The sequence below is a fragment of the Mucor mucedo genome, assembly GCF_025094135.1.
Source record: "Mucor mucedo strain NRRL 3635 chromosome Unknown EV154scaffold_26, whole genome shotgun sequence".
In the NCBI taxonomy this organism is placed as follows: domain Eukaryota; kingdom Fungi; phylum Mucoromycota; class Mucoromycetes; order Mucorales; family Mucoraceae; genus Mucor; species Mucor mucedo.
In genome coordinates this window covers 199,835-216,365 of record NW_026252310.1, presented here as the reverse complement: position 1 = coordinate 216,365, position 16,531 = coordinate 199,835, and the positions used below count along the sequence as shown (strand labels likewise).

The window sequence follows — 16,531 nt, the reverse complement described above, 5'->3', positions numbered from 1 at the left end:
ACTTATTTTTCTTAAAAAAAAAAAAGGAACCATATGATTTTTTAAACATGGTGGTTTTTAAATAATGATTTTTATATATATGTATAGTAATGGTTGTGTAGTATTAATAAGAGAGAAAGAAAAATGTTTGGTTTGTAAAAGAGAAAGAAAAAAGGATTATATAAGGTGGTATACGTAAAAGAAAAGAATATCATGAAATTAATAAAAAAAAAAAGGTGAGAGCGGTAAAAGGTTTCTAAAGAGAACATATAAAAAAGAAAAAAGAAAATACATACAAGTGAAATGGGGGGTATGATTAGAGAAAATGGGAGGAGGAGTGTGGAGTGAACATAAATGGGTGTGGGGGGATGGCAGTATACATAGAGTTATTAGAAGTAAAAAAAATAAAAAAAAAATAGAAAAGGGTAAAAGGGTAAGGAAGGAAGTAAGGATGGGAAAAAAAATAAAGAGAGAAATAATTTAGAATGAATGACGACGAACATCTTCAGGTCCCTTCATGATACTGATAACAACAGCAGCAGATAACACACTCAAGAACTTGCACCATTGTAAACTAGTACAGGTGGTTTGATACACCATACTTTTACCCATCGTGAGCCATTGATTCATGTACGTTTGTTGTCGAAGCTCTTGCATCGTGGATTGAATCTCCGATAGGGGTCGGCAACACAAATCAGGATTTCGGAGTAGTAAATAGAAATCTTCACCAAATCCCATATCGTCTCCATTTTCACTAATGCTTTCCAAAAAGCTCATGGCCTCATCCAACACATTGCGTTGTGGGTAAAGACTTGTTGTCGTCGCCATCACCTCTTCGTCATGGGGTTGTGTAGCATACAACCAAGAGTGTGTCTTGTCATGATAATCCATATTGTCTTCTTCAAAGTAAAAATTACCTGCATGATAATTGGGTGGAGGTGTCATGGGAGAAGAAAGTGATAATGGGTGAACAGCCTTGTGCAAAGATAAAAGATCGTCCGAGATGAAAGATTCATTGTCACTGTAGTTACCGTCACCATGGCGACTCTGTTGTTGTTGTTGTTGTTGTTGTTGTTCCAGATGTTGTTGGTGTCGTTGACGACGTTGACGGCGTCTCCAACGAATTTCGGATGTATTGGCGATCGGCATATTAGGTTCCTTTTGTTCTTCTTGTTCACCGCTATAAACGCTACCACAGAAACTTCCTTCTCTGAAGCTGCGTTTGCCAGCTAAATCATAAAAGGGATGATCTTCTCCACTGATACTTTCGATATGTGAGATACAATCATCATCAATGATGGATTGTTGATCACTGACGCTGGTATTACTGGTACATTCGGAGGTACGATTAAAGATGGAGGAGACAAGTGAGAGAGACGACAATCTTGACATGGCAATAGCAGTCAAGGGAGGAGAGAGAGAAGTATCTTTTTTTTGTTGGGGGAGTGGATGTTGATTGGAAAGTAAAAGATCATCCTCTTGAGATTGAAGGATGGTAAACTGTTCAAGACTGGATTTATGTGAACTAAGTCTTCTTTCCAATACATCCATTTGTCTATTCATCTTGACTGATGAAGAAGAAGAAGCGGTATCATTTTCGAATATATGAGAGATGGTATCGATGGTGGTGATCGCATCTAAACGAAGGGACTCTAATTGAGTTTGCAAGGAAACGACTTGTGACATGACATCCTGAAGGTCATTTTCCAAGCGACGTCTTCTAAGATGGGTGGTGGCTCTGTCGATCAAATTTAAACGAAGTTGTTGTTCATCATCCTTGTTGTCTACGCACCAGGAAGTACGTTTGACTCCTTCGGATTCATGATCGGTATTGGTGTAGTAATTGTTTGGTTCTTCCCAAACTAAATTGTCTTCTATCATCGTTTCTTATTTATGCTGAATAGAAGAAAGAAAAAAGAAAAAAAAAAAGGGATATTTAGGAAAAATATATAAAAGATAAAAAAAAAAAAAAAATCACTCTAGGGAAAATGTATATATATACATATTGAAAATGAACATCCAATCTTGATGCCCAGCAATTTCAAATGCAAGGGGGGCATTTTTATATATAAGCTGGTTTTTTTGGAGTCATCCTACCTTTCTCTTTTTTTTCTCTCTCTCACTCTCACTCTCACTCACTTCACACGCACACACACACTTTTTCACACCCATTCCACACTATTTCCTCCCCCCCAAAAAATGGACGTACCAGTTAAATGGAAATAATTCCGCGAGAATAAAGTTAAAATAAAAAATGTGTGTTATATATAAAAAAAAAAAAAAAAGAAAAAAAAAGAAAGAAAAAAAAAAAAGGGAAAAGGAAAAAGGAAAAAAAAACAAAAAAAAAATATCCCTTGAATGCTTTTTGTCTTCAATTGGACCGAGGTCAGACGCATATTTATAAATATAATTAATATGTACCAAGTGTATATATAAAATATATAAACATTTGTGTGTGTTCACATATAAAAAAAAAATGATAGAGTTTGCATAAGTTACACTATATATGTATCCATCATCATCATCAAAAAAAAAAAAAAAAAAATCATGTAGACCCAATTAAAAGACCGAGATTTTTTTGTTTTTTTTTTTGTTGTCCTGAAATACGAAAAGGAAATTTCCATCAGCAAATGAAAGCTACCAAACCAATCAATCAATTAAAATTGATACAAGAACACGTTTTTTTTACTATTATTATTTACCCCACGTTTTTGTACTATAGCCAATACCCCATCATTTACACATAAAGACCCCCTTACCTGTCCCTCCTCCTTACTTTTAAACAACTCCCTCTTTTTTTTATATATATATATATTTATATTTATACACTAATACTTTAATTCTCTTTATGTCTATTACTATGGTAAAACTGTCATATATACACATATTTTAATTAATCCTTATTCGATCCAACTCTTTTTACCCCCTACTTCCTTTTTTTTTTTCTTACCCCACTCTTTTTTTTTTTTTTTTGTATCTTGTGTATGGTTCAAAAGGAATGCTTATCATTTGAACACAATTGAATTAATAAAAGGTGATTGACAACGAGGTTTCTTTATTTGTTTATTTTTTTGGGGGGATGATATGTTGTGACAACAATGATTTATTTTTGAGATGCATTCCTTAATAAAACAAAATAAAAATAATGAGTTTTTTTTGATTGTTTTAAAAAAAATTAAGTATGCCCCACTACTACTTACATTTGTTCCAATTGTTCCTTGTATTGCTTATTTACAGCATTACGCTTCAATTTTTGTGCAGCTGTCAAAAGACCCTACATGTAACAAACAAAAAACGTCGTCATTTAAATCATCATCATCATCATTAAAAAAAAAAAAACTTACATTTTCAGAGGTCCATTCTTCATCCGTCAAGTAGATATCAGCAACGATTTCAATGGGTTTCAATTGCGCTGTCTTGGCTTGCTTGTGTAATTCATCCAAAAATGCCTTTTTAACTTGAGGTGATTCACAAAGTGCTTTGAAAGGTTGATGTGCGTCCAGACCCAAATCCTTGGCCATCTTTTCCAAGGATGAATGAATAGGCATGACAATGGCAACAGGTTTATTGCAAAGTGAATCAGCATAGACACAAATATTCTGTACACCCAACGCCGTCTTATAAACCGACTCTAATTTTTCTAATGCAATATATTCTCCATGACTTAATTTTACTAAATTCTTGATACGATCAATGACGGAAAGTGTACCGTCCACGTTCCATTCGCCTACATCACCGGTACGAAGCCATCCATCCTCTGTAATCGCTTCCTTTGTCAAGGCTTCTTGTTTGAAATAACCTTTTGTCACGGAAGATCCACGTACATAAATCTCACCTTGGGGTTTGACGTTACTCGACAAGTAATTGGCATCAGGCACATCCACTAATTTAATCTCACAACAAGGGACGGGTCCACCTACGGATCCACATGAAAAGTTTTCTGGTGTCATGATAGCACACATACCCACTAAAAAAATTACCCCAATGTTAATAAAAAAAAAAAAAAAATCATCACCCCATTTCTTTATGTCAGATTTAACTTGCCTGATTCGGTCTAATAATAATCAAAAAAAAAAGAAAGCATGATTAAAAATAAAGATCATCATTGTTTAACATAAATATTTAAGCATTGCTTACCATGCCATAACCCCCCAAGATGGGGTTAAGTGCAACTGACAAGAACTTTTGTGTCTCAAGAGCTAAGGGAGCCCCACCACAAAGACCAAAACGGAAACGACCTCCCACTTGTTCTTTCACCTTATTAAATACCATGGTATCTAAAAATCCTGTGGGTAAACCTCTTTCCATTAACCAAGACTTGGTAGCAAACGCTCTGTTAAAGATAGCTTGAGCAGCGGGGGATGTCTTGGCTACACTACTTAACACACCTTTACGAATGGATTCCCATACGGCGGGTACACCAGTCATGATAGTAGGTCTGAATTCTTTAATATCGCCCTTACAATTACGTACAGATGCATCTGTCAATGTACGTGGGGATCCATAACCTAATGCAACACCCCAAAATAGGCAAAGGTTTTCTACTAAGAATTCAAGGACATGTGCTAAAGGTAAGTACGCCATAATACAGTCTTCTCCTTCTTGAATAACGTGACCCAACAATGTATCCACGCCTGCAACTACATAATACACACAAATGTTTTTTTTAGCATGCATATATATAAAAAAAAAAAAAAAATAGGTGAGGTGTGTGTGTAGGGGGAAGGAAAACTTACTGGCGCCAACGAGGTTAGAATGATTCAGAATCACACCCTTGGGAGCACCTGTACTACCCGAAGTGTACATGATACAACATAAATCATCCCGACCGGGTTTCGTGGGTCTTTGCGGGTTTTCCTGACCAGCTGAAACAATTTCATCCAACGTAAAGATACGGTCGCCAATCAATTCACGTACCTTGGCAACATCGACTTCACTAGCATCCCCGGAATAGATGACAAGAGGTTTAACGGTGCATTGAGGTAAAACACTAATGAGGGTCTTGAGTAATTCACTACCAGTGTAAATGGCTTCCACTTCAGCCTCGTTCATGGAATGCAATAGACCTTCAGGACCGAGTGTTTCATAAGCTGTGACAATAGCCATATTTTGTGTAAAAGCCCCATGAGCCACCGAAATCCAATCCTTGCTATTTAGTACATATTATAGTTAGAATATCAGTGATGTCTACACATATAGAATGAGGAAATATATAAATATTTTTTACTTTACGAGGTGGATGCAAAAATCTCAATCTTGGACTTGGGAGATAAACCATGATGAATCAAACCAGAGCCGATATGATGTACCTTGGTAGAGAAATCATTGTAGGAAATGTACTGATAAGGTGATAATTGAAAATATTTCCAGGTCTTTGTTTGTGTGGTCTCAACACCATCCACGAGCTTGGTGATTTTCTTGTCTTCTGACACCATCTTTTCCAGGTTACGATAGGCCATAGCGTTTCCATCGCCACGTCGTTTGACACTGTATTGTAAAACATCGTACAATGAATGTACACCTTGAGCAGGCGTATCCACTACTTCTTCTTCCGCTAATACAGAACGACGTACACCACCTTCTCCCTTTAACATTTCACTTACAATAGTTGAAACACTTGACATCTTTTTTTTTATATATTTGGTATAAAGAAGATAAAAGAAACCGAAAAAAAAAACTAAATTTAAATCAGCTTTTTTTTTTTTTTAAGAAAAGATAGGGAAACTCCGCAGGGGAATCGGAATATCATTTTTTTTACATATAATGAAGCTTTTTGTTCTTCACATGTCAATCGGTACATCATTTTTTTTTTTTAGCTGAACATTGATCGGGTTATCCATTTTCCCACTCTACCAAAACACACCAACTATCTCCTTTTTCGTTCATTTTCACCATTTGTAATCCATTCATGATGTAATCTATTTCATCTCTTTGGCGCGTTATTTTTACACATTTACATTCTAAGCGGGATCAAAACTCAGATAAGACTAAAAACTCGTTTATTGATTTAATTTTTTTTTTTTTTTTTTTACTCTAACGCTGTTCTCTCTTTCTCTCTCGGTAGTCGCTTTTAAATTTTGTATTATTAAAAATCACCAAAATAGACTTGACTACATGTAGTCAGCATGTATCTTGTTCCTTTGACAAAACCCTTACTGCTTTATTTAAATATAAAACAGAAAAATGTGACTGTCGCATAAATGTGAATTCAAAAGCTTATTCTTTAAAAGCATATACTCAATGGGTAGGATGGCTCCTCCCACCCATCTGCTTTTCGTATCATGTAAGGTATTACTACCAAAGAAAGGTAAATTCATACCTTTTGTGATTCTTCTATTGAATAATTTTATTTGTCAAAGAAATTGTCATTCACAAGCCCTATATTTTTTTTTTCTGTATCTTGACAGCGTACATGTACACTTGTTTGACAAAAGTCTGTGTGTGTAACGTGAATTGTAAAAAAAAAAATGTGAAAGTTTAAATGACATTTTACCATCATATGATGAGATTCATGGTTTTTGACAGGTTACGATTCTCCCTCTTCTTTTGTGTTGCAATGGACCAGTGTTTTGGTGAAATATTTTTTCGATTGTGTCATACTCTTGACCCTCTCGAGAGATCACTTTAGAGACGCATCGTATCCTTATTTGGTTTGTGGAATCTTCATCATTTAGCATACTCGTTAAAAGTCATACGAAACATCTTCTGTATGTCTTATAATTTCATTATGTGTGAAATTGGTTCAATCACGTTTTGTGAGATTTACTTGATTCTGGGACCCTTCAATAGTCTTTGCATTTATTCGTCCTTTCCCTTGTATACACACTGCAGGGTTATTTTTTTCTGATTCTTCTTTCTCTTTGTCTTTTCGCGCCTTTTTGCTTGTAATCTGCCTTGTTTCTGCACGGGTGGGATTTACCGTCTGGATTGTTTTTTTTTTTTTTTTTTTTTTTTTTTTGTACCGCCTGAACAAAAAATGTTTACAAGTTCATCATCCATTCTTTGCTGGCCACGGTAATTAAAGAAGCGAAGGCCCGTAAATAGACCATCATAGAATATAAAAGCGTGTCTAGATGGGTAAATTAATATTGTAAATGTTGTTCAAAAATTGATAGCTTTGAAGTTCGATGAGTTGGAAAATTCGTTTCAACTGTAGTAATCCCTTCTTCTTGTTTGAGCGAATTCGTTGCTACCTGACTGTTTTTATAGCCGGCTTTTAACATAGTACTCCGCTGTCGATATGGACCTTATTTCATGCGCATTATTTCCATTTACCTCGCTCGCAACAAATATGCCAGTGACACCCGGATCGGCACCCCACAATCTGACTACCTCTTGCATCTCCCATATTTCGAAATCGTTCATTTCAAGCTTTATATCTTCTTTGTCATTGGGAACTGCAGGTCTGGCTAAACAAAAAGTAAACCGAACGCCTGTCCGTACAAAGAATATTACGCATCATGACTTGTCTTCTGTTAAGCATTTCAGTGGTGATACTGCAATAATATAAAATGTTATTTTTTCTATATGGGCCAAAGTTATAAGACAGAATCGTTACCTTCCAGATTGTCCCAGCTTTTTTCAAAGCAAATAGACTCATGAAGTAAGTCGAATCTCGGGCATATGCATCCAGCGATTGATCATAAACTGTGATACGTTTGATAATGTCAGATCTATTAACGTGAATTTTTAAAGTAGCAATATCAATCGTTACATATTGACGTTTCAGTCTGTAGTGAGGCATCATGGAAAACGTTTTATACGGGAATAGTGGATAGAGAAATTTTCTGGTATAAAACAATCTTTTCTTTCGGGTATAGTAACATCTGGGTCACTCTGGTTTCAGGATTGGAGAGGTAGATTCTTGACTGTGTTAACTGCAGGTGTGTTGCCCCAACATTTTCTTGTACTTTGTTAAAGTTTGCTTTGGACAGGAATGCCGGTTTACTTAAAGTAACTGGCGTTGTTGAACTGATAGCATTTCGAATCTTCCTTGCCAAAGCTGACCGTCTTCTTTTGTTGATATCTTCAACTTCATTTTCACAGGTTATGCTCAACATATTGTAAACCCGAGGTTAAGATACAGAATCTTGAGGCTCCTCCACAGCAACAGTTTGAGCCACATTGGACATTTCCGTAGTTCACTTAAGATTTTAAACAAGCTTGTAATGACAATACTGGGATTTTCGGAAAATTTAGAGGATGTCAAAGGTGTATGAACGCCTGTAACTTTGAACATCATTATTAATGCCAGCAATTATTCCATGAGTACAGGAGAGGATACCAGATTTGTTGGACAAACAGGTGTTTTGAGCATTGTATGTTATAAATTCAACAAGTCTTTATCTTGATACAGCAAATTGTAGAGAACTAATTGTATAAATGACGAGACAGGACTGTATTCAATTGTCGAATAACTTTCAACAGTTAAATTAATAAATAGACAGAAAAGCATATAATGAGTCCTTTTATATAACATTGCTGTCGTAAAGAAATCATATCGAACATTACCCCATTTGCCTAATTTCTTATTGAAGTTCGACAATTGTAGTCTACTCCTGTGAATTTTATTAAGCACCCATTTTATATAAATGGTGTATTGAACATGTCCATGCATTCATGCCAAGGTTACAAATAAATGGGTTCAAAATGTATTGGCCGACATGTTTAATAACAACCTTTGGATCAAAAATATATTGGATGCTGATTCAATCAATGAAAGGATCCAATGGTCTGAGTAACCCAGCCAGACACTCTAACATTTAAACCAGCCAATCATCTACGATTAGTAACCACAGAGCTTTTAGTATTTAAGACACCGCTTACCCGCAACGTTTTTATTTACCGCACATTCGCCGGGGCTTTCCCGGGCAGCAGGTGCGGAGGAAGGGCAAGGGCAGGGCAAAGAGTATATGTACGCATTGTTGAATCCAGGAAGTAGAAATCCTCCTCTTTTTTAGTCTCTATAACAGCCATGGTAAAAAATCACAAAAAACATGACATCCATCCATCCTGTATACTAACATGAATTCCTAATAGTCGCACAGGTAAATATATCCAACCTCTTTAAACAAAAAAAAACAACGATTTCGACAACACCCAGCAATGAAAAAATCGAAACCAACCTTGTCAAAACTCAGAGTCAACTAACATTTTTTTTTTTTTTTTTTTTTGGCATTGAATAGAAAGTTTGAGGGTAAATTAGAAATAATCAAAGAAACGCGAGAGATGAATACTAATATCAATCTAAATAGCTCCTCGTCACGGTCATTTGGGTTTCGGTCCTCGTAAGAGAACTAGATCTCACCGTGGTCGCGTTAAGGCTTACCCCAAGGATGATGCCAAGAAGCCCGTCCACATGACTGCCTTCATGGGTTACAAGGCCGGTATGACCCATATCGTCCGTGATCTTGAACGTCCCGGTTCCAGTAAGTGAATGAATGATTGAAAAAAAAGATCTGAGTGTCTAGAAGATCATGAAATACTAATTACAAAAAAAAAAACTTGAACAGAGATGCACAAGAAGGAAATCGTCGAAGCCGTTACTGTCATTGAAGCTCCCGCTATGGTTGTTATCGGTGTTGTCGGTTACGTCGAGACTCCCCGTGGTCTCCGTTCTTTGACCACTGTCTGGGCCGAGCATCTTTCCGAAGAAGCTAAGCGTAGATTCTACAAGAACTGGTACCGTTCCAAGAAGAAGGCCTTCACCAAGTATGCCGCCAAGTATGCTCAAGGTGCCAAGGATGTCACTCGTGAACTCGAACGTATCAAGAAGTACTGTTCCGTTGTCCGTGTCATTGCTCACACTCAAATTGCCAAGGCCAAGCTTCACCAACGTAAGGCTCACCTTATGGAAGTTCAATTGAACGGTGGTTCTATTGAAGCCAAGGTTGAATGGGCTCGTGAACATTTCGAAAAGGAAGTCACTGTCGGTTCTATCTTCGAACAAGATGAGATGATTGATATCATTGCCACTACCAAGGGTCATGGTTTCGAAGGTGTCACCGCTCGTTGGGGTACCAAGAAGCTTCCCCGTAAGACCCATCGTGGTCTCCGTAAGGTTGCCTGTATTGGTGCCTGGCATCCTTCCAGAGTCATGTACTCTGTCGCTCGTGCTGGTCAACGTGGTTACCATCGTCGTACCGAAATCAACAAGAAGGTCTACCGTATTGCCTCCGGTGCTGATGCCAAGTCTGGTACCACTGAATACGATCTTACCGAGAAGCCTATTACCCCCATGGGTGGTTTCCCTCACTATGGTGTTGTCAATGATGATTTCGTCATGATCAAGGGTTGTTGTGCTGGTTCCAAGAAGAGAGTTATCACTCTTCGTAAGTCTTTGACTGTCCACACCAAGCGTTCTGCTCTTGAGAAGGTTCAAGTCAAGTTCATCGATACTTCTTCCAAGTTCGGTCATGGTCGTTTCCAAACTCCTGCCGAAAAGCATCAATTCATGGGTACCCTCAAGAAGGATCTTTAAATTGTTTCTTATTGAATAATAAAAACTACATTTTTTTTTTAAATATCTTTCATATTACATGTAAATATTTTTTTTAAACAGGTTTCATGCTAGTGTAATGTACGGGTGTGTGAATATTTTTTTTTTTTTTTTTTTTGCTTGTGTATGATTATTTTCGGTGCTTTCCGGGCCCTATAAAATTAAAAAAATCGTTCTATTTTTTTCTTTCTTTCTCTTTTTCCCCCTTTATAAAATAACAATAATTAATGACTACGTATTATTATAATACAGAAAGAAAGAAACAGAGACCAAGGTCGATCATCACCAGCTTTAGTCCCGAGAGTTGGGACTTGAGCATGGAAACAACACCTCCACCACCACCATCTTCTGTGGTTGGTCGTCGACCCAGTAGCCAGAACGTTCCTTATTTCTCCTTATTCAGTACACCCACTTGGCAAACAACCGCCTTTCATCATCAAGAAGAACAAAAGAGCCCTCCCATCGATTTCGATTTCTTAAACAATGAAAAAGACTATTTCCATTTGAGTGCACCTTGGACGTATCAACCACAGCATCCACCGCAGCAACAGAGACCTTTATTAACACCACCACCACAATCCCCGACTCGACAAAAGATTGATGATTATTTCAGTCCTCCTATGGATGTCAATGGGTTAGGCAAAGGCGTATTCTTAAATCAAGTCAAGGAATCACAACGAATTTATCAGGTTGGATTCAAGAACAAGCACGAGTATTTCTATACCGATGACAAATTTAAAGTAAATGATAAAGTAGTGGTGGAAGCGGACCGTGGTTATGATATTGGTCTGGTACTCGGAGAAGAAATTGCCGGTCGCAAGAAGAAGAAATTACCTCAACAAAATGAAAATTCCATGATCAAGCGTATCTTTCGTTTGGCTAATGCAGCAGAATTAATCACGTTGGAGAAAAAAAAGGTGGATGAAGAAAAGGCTCTTTCATTGTGTCAGGCTAAAATTAAGCAAAAAGGGTTGCATATGCAAGTGGTGTCGGCGGAGTATCAATGGGACCGTCGTAAATTAACCTTTTATTGGATGACTTCCAAAATGCAAAATAGAATTAAATAGAATAGAATTAACTCCGGGAATTTGATTTTCCGAGTTAATTTTTTTTTGTTCCAAAACCATAAAATAGAATTAACTTTCAATAAATTTTATTAATTTTCATAATTCAAAATTTCTTGCTCTCTCGCCTTCCAATTAGCATAGTAAACAGTATTAATTTGGTTGACGCCAACCGTTCTTACACTGAAGTTGTGTAGTCTCCATACAAGGGTCAAGATTTCATAACGCTTAATTTTATCCGAAGGAAGCTTGGTATGAAGTCTTCCAAAAGACCCTTGTATGGCTCTCATACCCCATTCCACTGCCTGTCTATGCTTGGTAATGATAGCATGTTTCTTTTGTGTCTGCACGTTGGCTCTTTCAATGCCAATTGCGTTTTCTCTTGGTACACTTAGCACTTTGTTTTCAAACTCTCGCTTACAAGGGAAAGCAGAATCCGCAAGAAGCTTGAAAGGGCTTGGACATTTGTAAGCAAGAAACCTTTCGTAAAGTGGAATTGCTATTTCGGCATCATGCCAAGAACCAGGACAGTTATATCTATAAGAAAAAGAGTCAATTTAGTTTTGTTTGTTTAGAGAATCAAACAAGTATGTCAATCCTACCTCACATAGGCGATACAGCCATCCGGGGTATATACTAAAACTTGTGAGGCATAGCAATCACCTTTCCATCCGTTATAGTACGCATTTTGCTCGAATGGGTCTTCAGGATGTTGTATTCTAAGGTTAAGACCGTCAACAAAGCCAAACACTCCTTCTAACACCTGTTTCTCAAAGTCATTTGTGGTGTTCGTAAGCACCATATCGTTAAACGTTGTCATTTCATCTGTAGTGGGCCAACCAATTTTCCAACGAGGGTCTTTTTTGTTTTTTTCAAAAACGTTTAAGAGGGTTTGAATACCCATAGTTTTAAATCTACTGAGTGTTGCAGCAGGGACACCAAATATTATACAGAGTGTCTCCTGCTTCATGGTGTTATGCAACCACATCAGAACCAAAGCAAGTGTCATCACCGTGTCAAGTACTCTTTTACGTCCAGCCGTGCATTCGGTTGGATATTCTTTTTGGAATTCTTCGTGTAATTGATCGAATGCTCCAGTCGTCAAACCAAAATGACACATAAAGGCATCATCCTGACGACCATCAAGCAACCTTTTAGCAGCCGATTTAGTAGGTGAATGCAGACTTTTTGACGTTGTGTAGAATCGTTTAGAAATACGGCGTTGAGATTCAAGATAATTCATGTACTGATAGGCAGCAGCAGAAAGCAAAGTAATATGCGATAATAATGCTAATTTACGCTTTGTTATAGGGGGCATTTTGTATCAAAAATATAAAGGGGATAAAGAAAAAGGAAATGGATGATAAAAGAGAGATTAACTTGTATTTCGTTACCAATACAAAAGTGACAACAATTGGGTTCCACAACATCGAATCTCATAAGTCACGCCATATTATCCCAACAAGATGATTGATTCAAACAAGTCTGACATAATAGCGTGCTTTATTAAACAACGTGTTATAAAAACCATAATTTTCGCTTTTTAAAAAAGCCTTTTTTCTTTCTTTTCATATAACTTAATAAAAATAACAATGGGCAACGTAACAGGATCTGTCAGAATGACTAAAGATGAAAAAACCTATTTACTGAAAATAGTAAAGAAGGTTTTGCCAAGTGGAGCGGACGAATGGTCCCGTGTAAGCCAAATATATATGGCTGGACAAAAAAAAATTGTCGAACAAGAAAACGAGGCCATCAGGTTGGAAACAGGAACCAAGGGAACGAAGGTTGCCTATGAGCGTAGCGGCAACTCTTTGAAGGCGGCTTATCGTACATTGAGAACGGCAAAAGCACCAACAGGTAAATTATCATATAATTCGAGGTGTAATGAAAGAAATCTTGCTAACAATGATACAAACAAAAAAAATCTATTAGGCAACTCAACCCCAACTACTTTGATTACTGATGCAAAAACAATTGAGGACCAAATTGCAATCAAAGGCTGCTTATCACAGCTTCATGGTCACACGGATTCCGAGGATGAAGAGAAAGCAAGCCGCATGCATCATGGAGGTAGCGGCTTTCGCTCAATTGATGATCTGGTAGAGCAGAGTTTAACAGACAGTGACAAGAGTGAGGCATCTCCTCGTGCAGTTGGTAGAACGGTGCCAATGCCAAAGAAGTCCAAAAATACCCACCAGCATATGGAGGACTTCAACAACCATTTTGGTGTCCTGGCTGAGGCAATTGCGTTGTCTCTTCGGGGAGAAAATGAACCAAAACCATCGGTCCCAACCACACGTTCCGAAATGACCAACGTGACCGATGTCAATTTGGAAATGATTGAAAATCGTCTTGGAGCTGTTGACAATCAATTTGAGGAGGTCAACATTCGCCTGGATGGTGTGAAAAATGGCCTCAAAAGTGAACTCAATGATGTCAAAAAGGAGTTCAACGAGTTGAAGGAGACGGTAAATTTAATCAATATGTTGATTCGTATCATATATATAAACTCTATCTAACCGACTACATTATCAGATGTCAGCGATGTTTGAATATATCAAGACATCGGTAGCTAAGGTAGTTTAACTATTATAAATCATGTTTTTTTTATTCGTACTAAAAACCATAATCTTTATATGCACATTAGCAACCTATTCCTACTTCTGAAAAGGGCAAAGGCACCCGTTCCCAGAAGCGTAAAAGAGCCGAATAAATAAACGTTTTTGACAAATATTATCCATACATCTCATATCTATTATCTGCATATTATTAGCGTTTATCAGAAACAAAGTATTTAATAGAAATGTTTTTTTTTTTTTTTTTGGAGTTAATTCTATTTTAATTCGGGGGGGTAGGGGGGTCGAATTAACTTCAAAAATTTAAGCAGTGAAATTTAAGGTTAATTCCACGTTACACAACCCAAAAAATTAAGTCTATTCTATTTAATTCTATTTTGCATTTTGGAAGTCATCCATTATAAGGCTCAAGGACGTGTCGATTTTAGAGAATTGGTCCGTGAGCTGTTCAAAATCTATAAAACCCGGATCTGGATGTGTGCTAGTCTTTCTGAAAATTAAAAAAATTCATCATTACCTCCAACCTGTTTAGATTTGTATATAACAACCCCACTCAACAAGACCCACTCAACAAGACCCACTCAATAAGACCCACTCAACAAGATTACTCCAATAAGACGCAAAAAAAAAAAAAAAAAAAAAAAAAAAATCTTTTCCCATCATTTGCATTCTCAATAATAAAAAAATAAAAAATAACGTATCCCCCCTATTCATAATAGAATAGTATTTAGTTATTAAAAAATATAATTTATCATGATTAAATATTAAATAGTTTCATAAATAGTTTTTTAAGCTTTTCGGGCTGGTGGCGCTGGATCTTTTTCATCGGGAACATGACGAGGATAATCAGCCTCATCAGGCACATTTCTTCCTGACGACATTATCATGGGCTCAGCCGCTGCTACCGCTGGTGCTTGACCTCCATAGTATCCTCCTTCATACCCATAATTATTCGTCTGTCCATACCCTGCTTGGTATTCAGGATAATACTGTGGCTGAGTCTCATACCCTCCTACATCATATTGCTGTTGTTGTTGATCTACTGTCGGTGGATTATACGCTTGCACAAAAGGTCGAGGTTTAGCACCCACTGTACTCATCGGTCGACTACTATTACCATCCGATCCAACCACCGTAGGCGATCCATACGTATTATACTCGTTAAATACATGAGGATCATCCAACACATCATCGTTATCATACGTCTTCTTTCGGTTATTATTATTGCGACGACGTCTCATTAGGAAAAATACAAGTGCTATTTCAATATTGTTTAGTCCTCCTTTCTTTTTTCTTTTTTGTATAATAATTTTTTTTTTTATATCCAAGGTTACCTAGTATAGCCATGGCAGCAATACCACCGACGACACCTCCTGCAATAGCACCAGTGTTGGACTTGGAGGGTTGGGCTTCGGTAGAAACTACGGTGGGTACGGTGGTCTCATAACTACTGTAAGATGTAGATGTGTAGGTAAAAGTGGCAGTACCTGATGTACTAACAGTGACTACCGGAACAGCGGATGAAGTGACCACTCTCGTTGAACTGGTAGTCATTGATGGACTACGACTGCTGGTGGTGGTTGTTATGGTTGCAGCTGGTGTTGTTGTTGTGCTACTGCTAGGAGACCCATTATTGTTCGTAGTAGTGGTAGGGTTGGGTGTAGTGGTTTCGGCAGGAGGGTTTGTGGTAGTAACGGGATCTAAAGTAGAAGATGATGAGTCGGGGGTCAAGGTAGTGGTGATAGAAGAAGAGATTAAACTACTAGTAGTAGTAGTAGTGATCGTCATACCGTTACTAGTAGGAAGAGGCGTTGTGATAGGAGGATCCACAGTGGTTGTAGTGGAAGCTGGGATCACCTGTGTATTTTAGTTAGTTCAGATATGAAAAAAAAAATATAACGGGATGAAACATACGGGATCAGAAGTGGTTGTAGAAGCAGGGACCAAAGTAGCTGTGCTGGCATCTACTGTAGCGGGTGTGGTTGCTTGAGCTGATATCGCAATTGAACTCATTGGGGGAAAAGGATAAAAGAGAAAATAGAAAAGAAAAAAGAAAAAGAGAAAAAGAAAAATCCGGGATAAAAATAGGTTTGACTTTTTATGTGTGCAATGACTATCGGACCGACATTGGATTGTGTCACTGAAGAACTTTTTTTTTTTTTTTTTAATCAATCAAATTTAGCCCTTTGGTCCTCCTAAAGAGTAAGATACATTTCTGAACTAAATCCATCCCCCCTTTCTTTTTTGTCGGTTAGTGTATCCTTTTTTTTTTATCTTTTTCTCGAAAAAAACAAAATAAACAATGTCATTTTCGAAAGAGAATTACAAAGAAAGTGTTTTCATTGATTGATCCCATTTAGTAAGGATTAGATAATAAAAGTAAGAAAGGTTAACACATTTTATCGGTCACT

The 16,531-nt window shown here is 37.3% G+C and overlaps 7 protein-coding genes across 7 annotated transcripts; 2 read left to right on the top strand and 5 right to left on the bottom strand.

Moving 5' to 3' along the window:
- Positions 1 to 37: 37 nt before the first annotated feature.
- Positions 38 to 353, bottom strand: EV154DRAFT_156986 (uncharacterized protein). The gene has a single exon (XM_051594135.1). It carries the CDS (start codon positions 246 to 248, stop codon positions 72 to 74), a length of 177 nt encoding a protein of 58 aa, XP_051459721.1. The 5' UTR covers positions 249 to 353; the 3' UTR covers positions 38 to 71.
- EV154DRAFT_502384 (uncharacterized protein) lies at positions 38 to 2,264 on the bottom strand. The gene is made up of 2 exons (XM_051600796.1): positions 2,189 to 2,264; positions 38 to 1,875 (listed from the first exon to the last, which is right to left on the bottom strand). Exon 2 carries the CDS (start codon positions 1,858 to 1,860, stop codon positions 460 to 462), a length of 1,401 nt encoding a protein of 466 aa, XP_051459720.1. The 5' UTR covers positions 1,861 to 1,875; positions 2,189 to 2,264; the 3' UTR covers positions 38 to 459.
- Positions 2,265 to 2,938: 674 nt separating this feature from the next.
- Positions 2,939 to 5,656, bottom strand: EV154DRAFT_502382 (uncharacterized protein). Its single transcript, XM_051600795.1, has 7 exons — positions 5,212 to 5,656; positions 4,716 to 5,128; positions 4,117 to 4,619; positions 4,024 to 4,033; positions 3,324 to 3,946; positions 3,180 to 3,253; positions 2,939 to 3,101 (listed from the first exon to the last, which is right to left on the bottom strand). The coding sequence occupies exons 1-7, from the start codon at positions 5,601 to 5,603 to the stop codon at positions 3,083 to 3,085; spliced, it is 2,034 nt and encodes a 677-aa protein (XP_051459719.1). The 5' UTR covers positions 5,604 to 5,656; the 3' UTR covers positions 2,939 to 3,082.
- Positions 5,657 to 6,721: 1,065 nt separating this feature from the next.
- EV154DRAFT_479527 (uncharacterized protein) lies at positions 6,722 to 8,221 on the bottom strand (the record flags this gene model as incomplete). The annotated part of the gene is made up of 5 exons (XM_051598262.1): positions 6,722 to 6,901; positions 6,964 to 7,048; positions 7,226 to 7,388; positions 7,435 to 7,709; positions 8,049 to 8,221. The coding sequence occupies 5 exons, from the start codon at positions 8,219 to 8,221 to the stop codon at positions 6,722 to 6,724; spliced, it is 876 nt and encodes a 291-aa protein (XP_051459718.1).
- A 666-nt stretch (positions 8,222 to 8,887) lies between these two features.
- On the top strand, positions 8,888 to 10,502 carry EV154DRAFT_440193 (60S ribosomal protein L3). Its single transcript, XM_051596916.1, has 4 exons — positions 8,888 to 8,956; positions 9,157 to 9,175; positions 9,234 to 9,407; positions 9,492 to 10,502. The coding sequence occupies exons 1-4, from the start codon at positions 8,954 to 8,956 to the stop codon at positions 10,457 to 10,459; spliced, it is 1,164 nt and encodes a 387-aa protein (XP_051459717.1). The 5' UTR covers positions 8,888 to 8,953; the 3' UTR covers positions 10,460 to 10,502.
- Positions 10,503 to 10,575: 73 nt separating this feature from the next.
- EV154DRAFT_502376 (PSP1 C-terminal conserved region-domain-containing protein) lies at positions 10,576 to 11,653 on the top strand (the record flags this gene model as incomplete). Its single annotated transcript, XM_051600794.1, has 1 exon — positions 10,576 to 11,653. A coding segment is annotated over exon 1 (836 nt), but the record flags the coding sequence as incomplete, so codon positions are not given.
- Positions 11,654 to 14,813: 3,160 nt separating this feature from the next.
- Positions 14,814 to 16,177, bottom strand: EV154DRAFT_502364 (uncharacterized protein). Its single transcript, XM_051600793.1, has 4 exons — positions 16,035 to 16,177; positions 15,911 to 15,977; positions 15,455 to 15,820; positions 14,814 to 15,378 (listed from the first exon to the last, which is right to left on the bottom strand). The coding sequence occupies exons 1-4, from the start codon at positions 16,131 to 16,133 to the stop codon at positions 14,909 to 14,911; spliced, it is 1,002 nt and encodes a 333-aa protein (XP_051459715.1). The 5' UTR covers positions 16,134 to 16,177; the 3' UTR covers positions 14,814 to 14,908.
- Between the last annotated feature and the right edge of the window lie 354 nt (positions 16,178 to 16,531).

What these genes read in the sequence shown, in the direction of transcription:
- EV154DRAFT_156986 (XM_051594135.1), bottom strand. Translation starts at nt 248, where the DNA reads ATGTTCTCTTTAGAAACCTTTTACCGCTCTCACCTTTTTTTTTTTATT.
- EV154DRAFT_502382 (XM_051600795.1), bottom strand. Translation starts at nt 5,603, where the DNA reads ATGTCAAGTGTTTCAACTATTGTAAGTGAAATGTTAAAGGGAGAAGGT. An exon ending in TTCTAACCTCGTTGGCGCCA is followed by an intron (nt 4,620 to 4,715) that starts GTAAGTTTTCCT and finishes TGTATTATGTAG; the next exon opens with TTGCAGGCGTGGATACATTG. An exon ending in AAGAATGGACCTCTGAAAAT is followed by an intron (nt 3,254 to 3,323) that starts GTAAGTTTTTTT and finishes TGTTACATGTAG; the next exon opens with GGTCTTTTGACAGCTGCACA.
- EV154DRAFT_502384 (XM_051600796.1), bottom strand. Translation starts at nt 1,860, where the DNA reads ATGATAGAAGACAATTTAGTTTGGGAAGAACCAAACAATTACTACACC.
- EV154DRAFT_440193 (XM_051596916.1), top strand. An exon ending in TCTTGAACGTCCCGGTTCCA is followed by an intron (nt 9,408 to 9,491) that starts GTAAGTGAATGA and finishes AAACTTGAACAG; the next exon opens with AGATGCACAAGAAGGAAATC.
- EV154DRAFT_502364 (XM_051600793.1), bottom strand. Translation starts at nt 16,133, where the DNA reads ATGAGTTCAATTGCGATATCAGCTCAAGCAACCACACCCGCTACAGTA. An exon ending in GCCTCTTCCTACTAGTAACG is followed by an intron (nt 15,821 to 15,910) that starts GTATGACGATCA and finishes CTTCTACTTTAG; the next exon opens with ATCCCGTTACTACCACAAAC. An exon ending in TGCTGCCATGGCTATACTAG is followed by an intron (nt 15,379 to 15,454) that starts GTAACCTTGGAT and finishes ATATTGAAATAG; the next exon opens with CACTTGTATTTTTCCTAATG.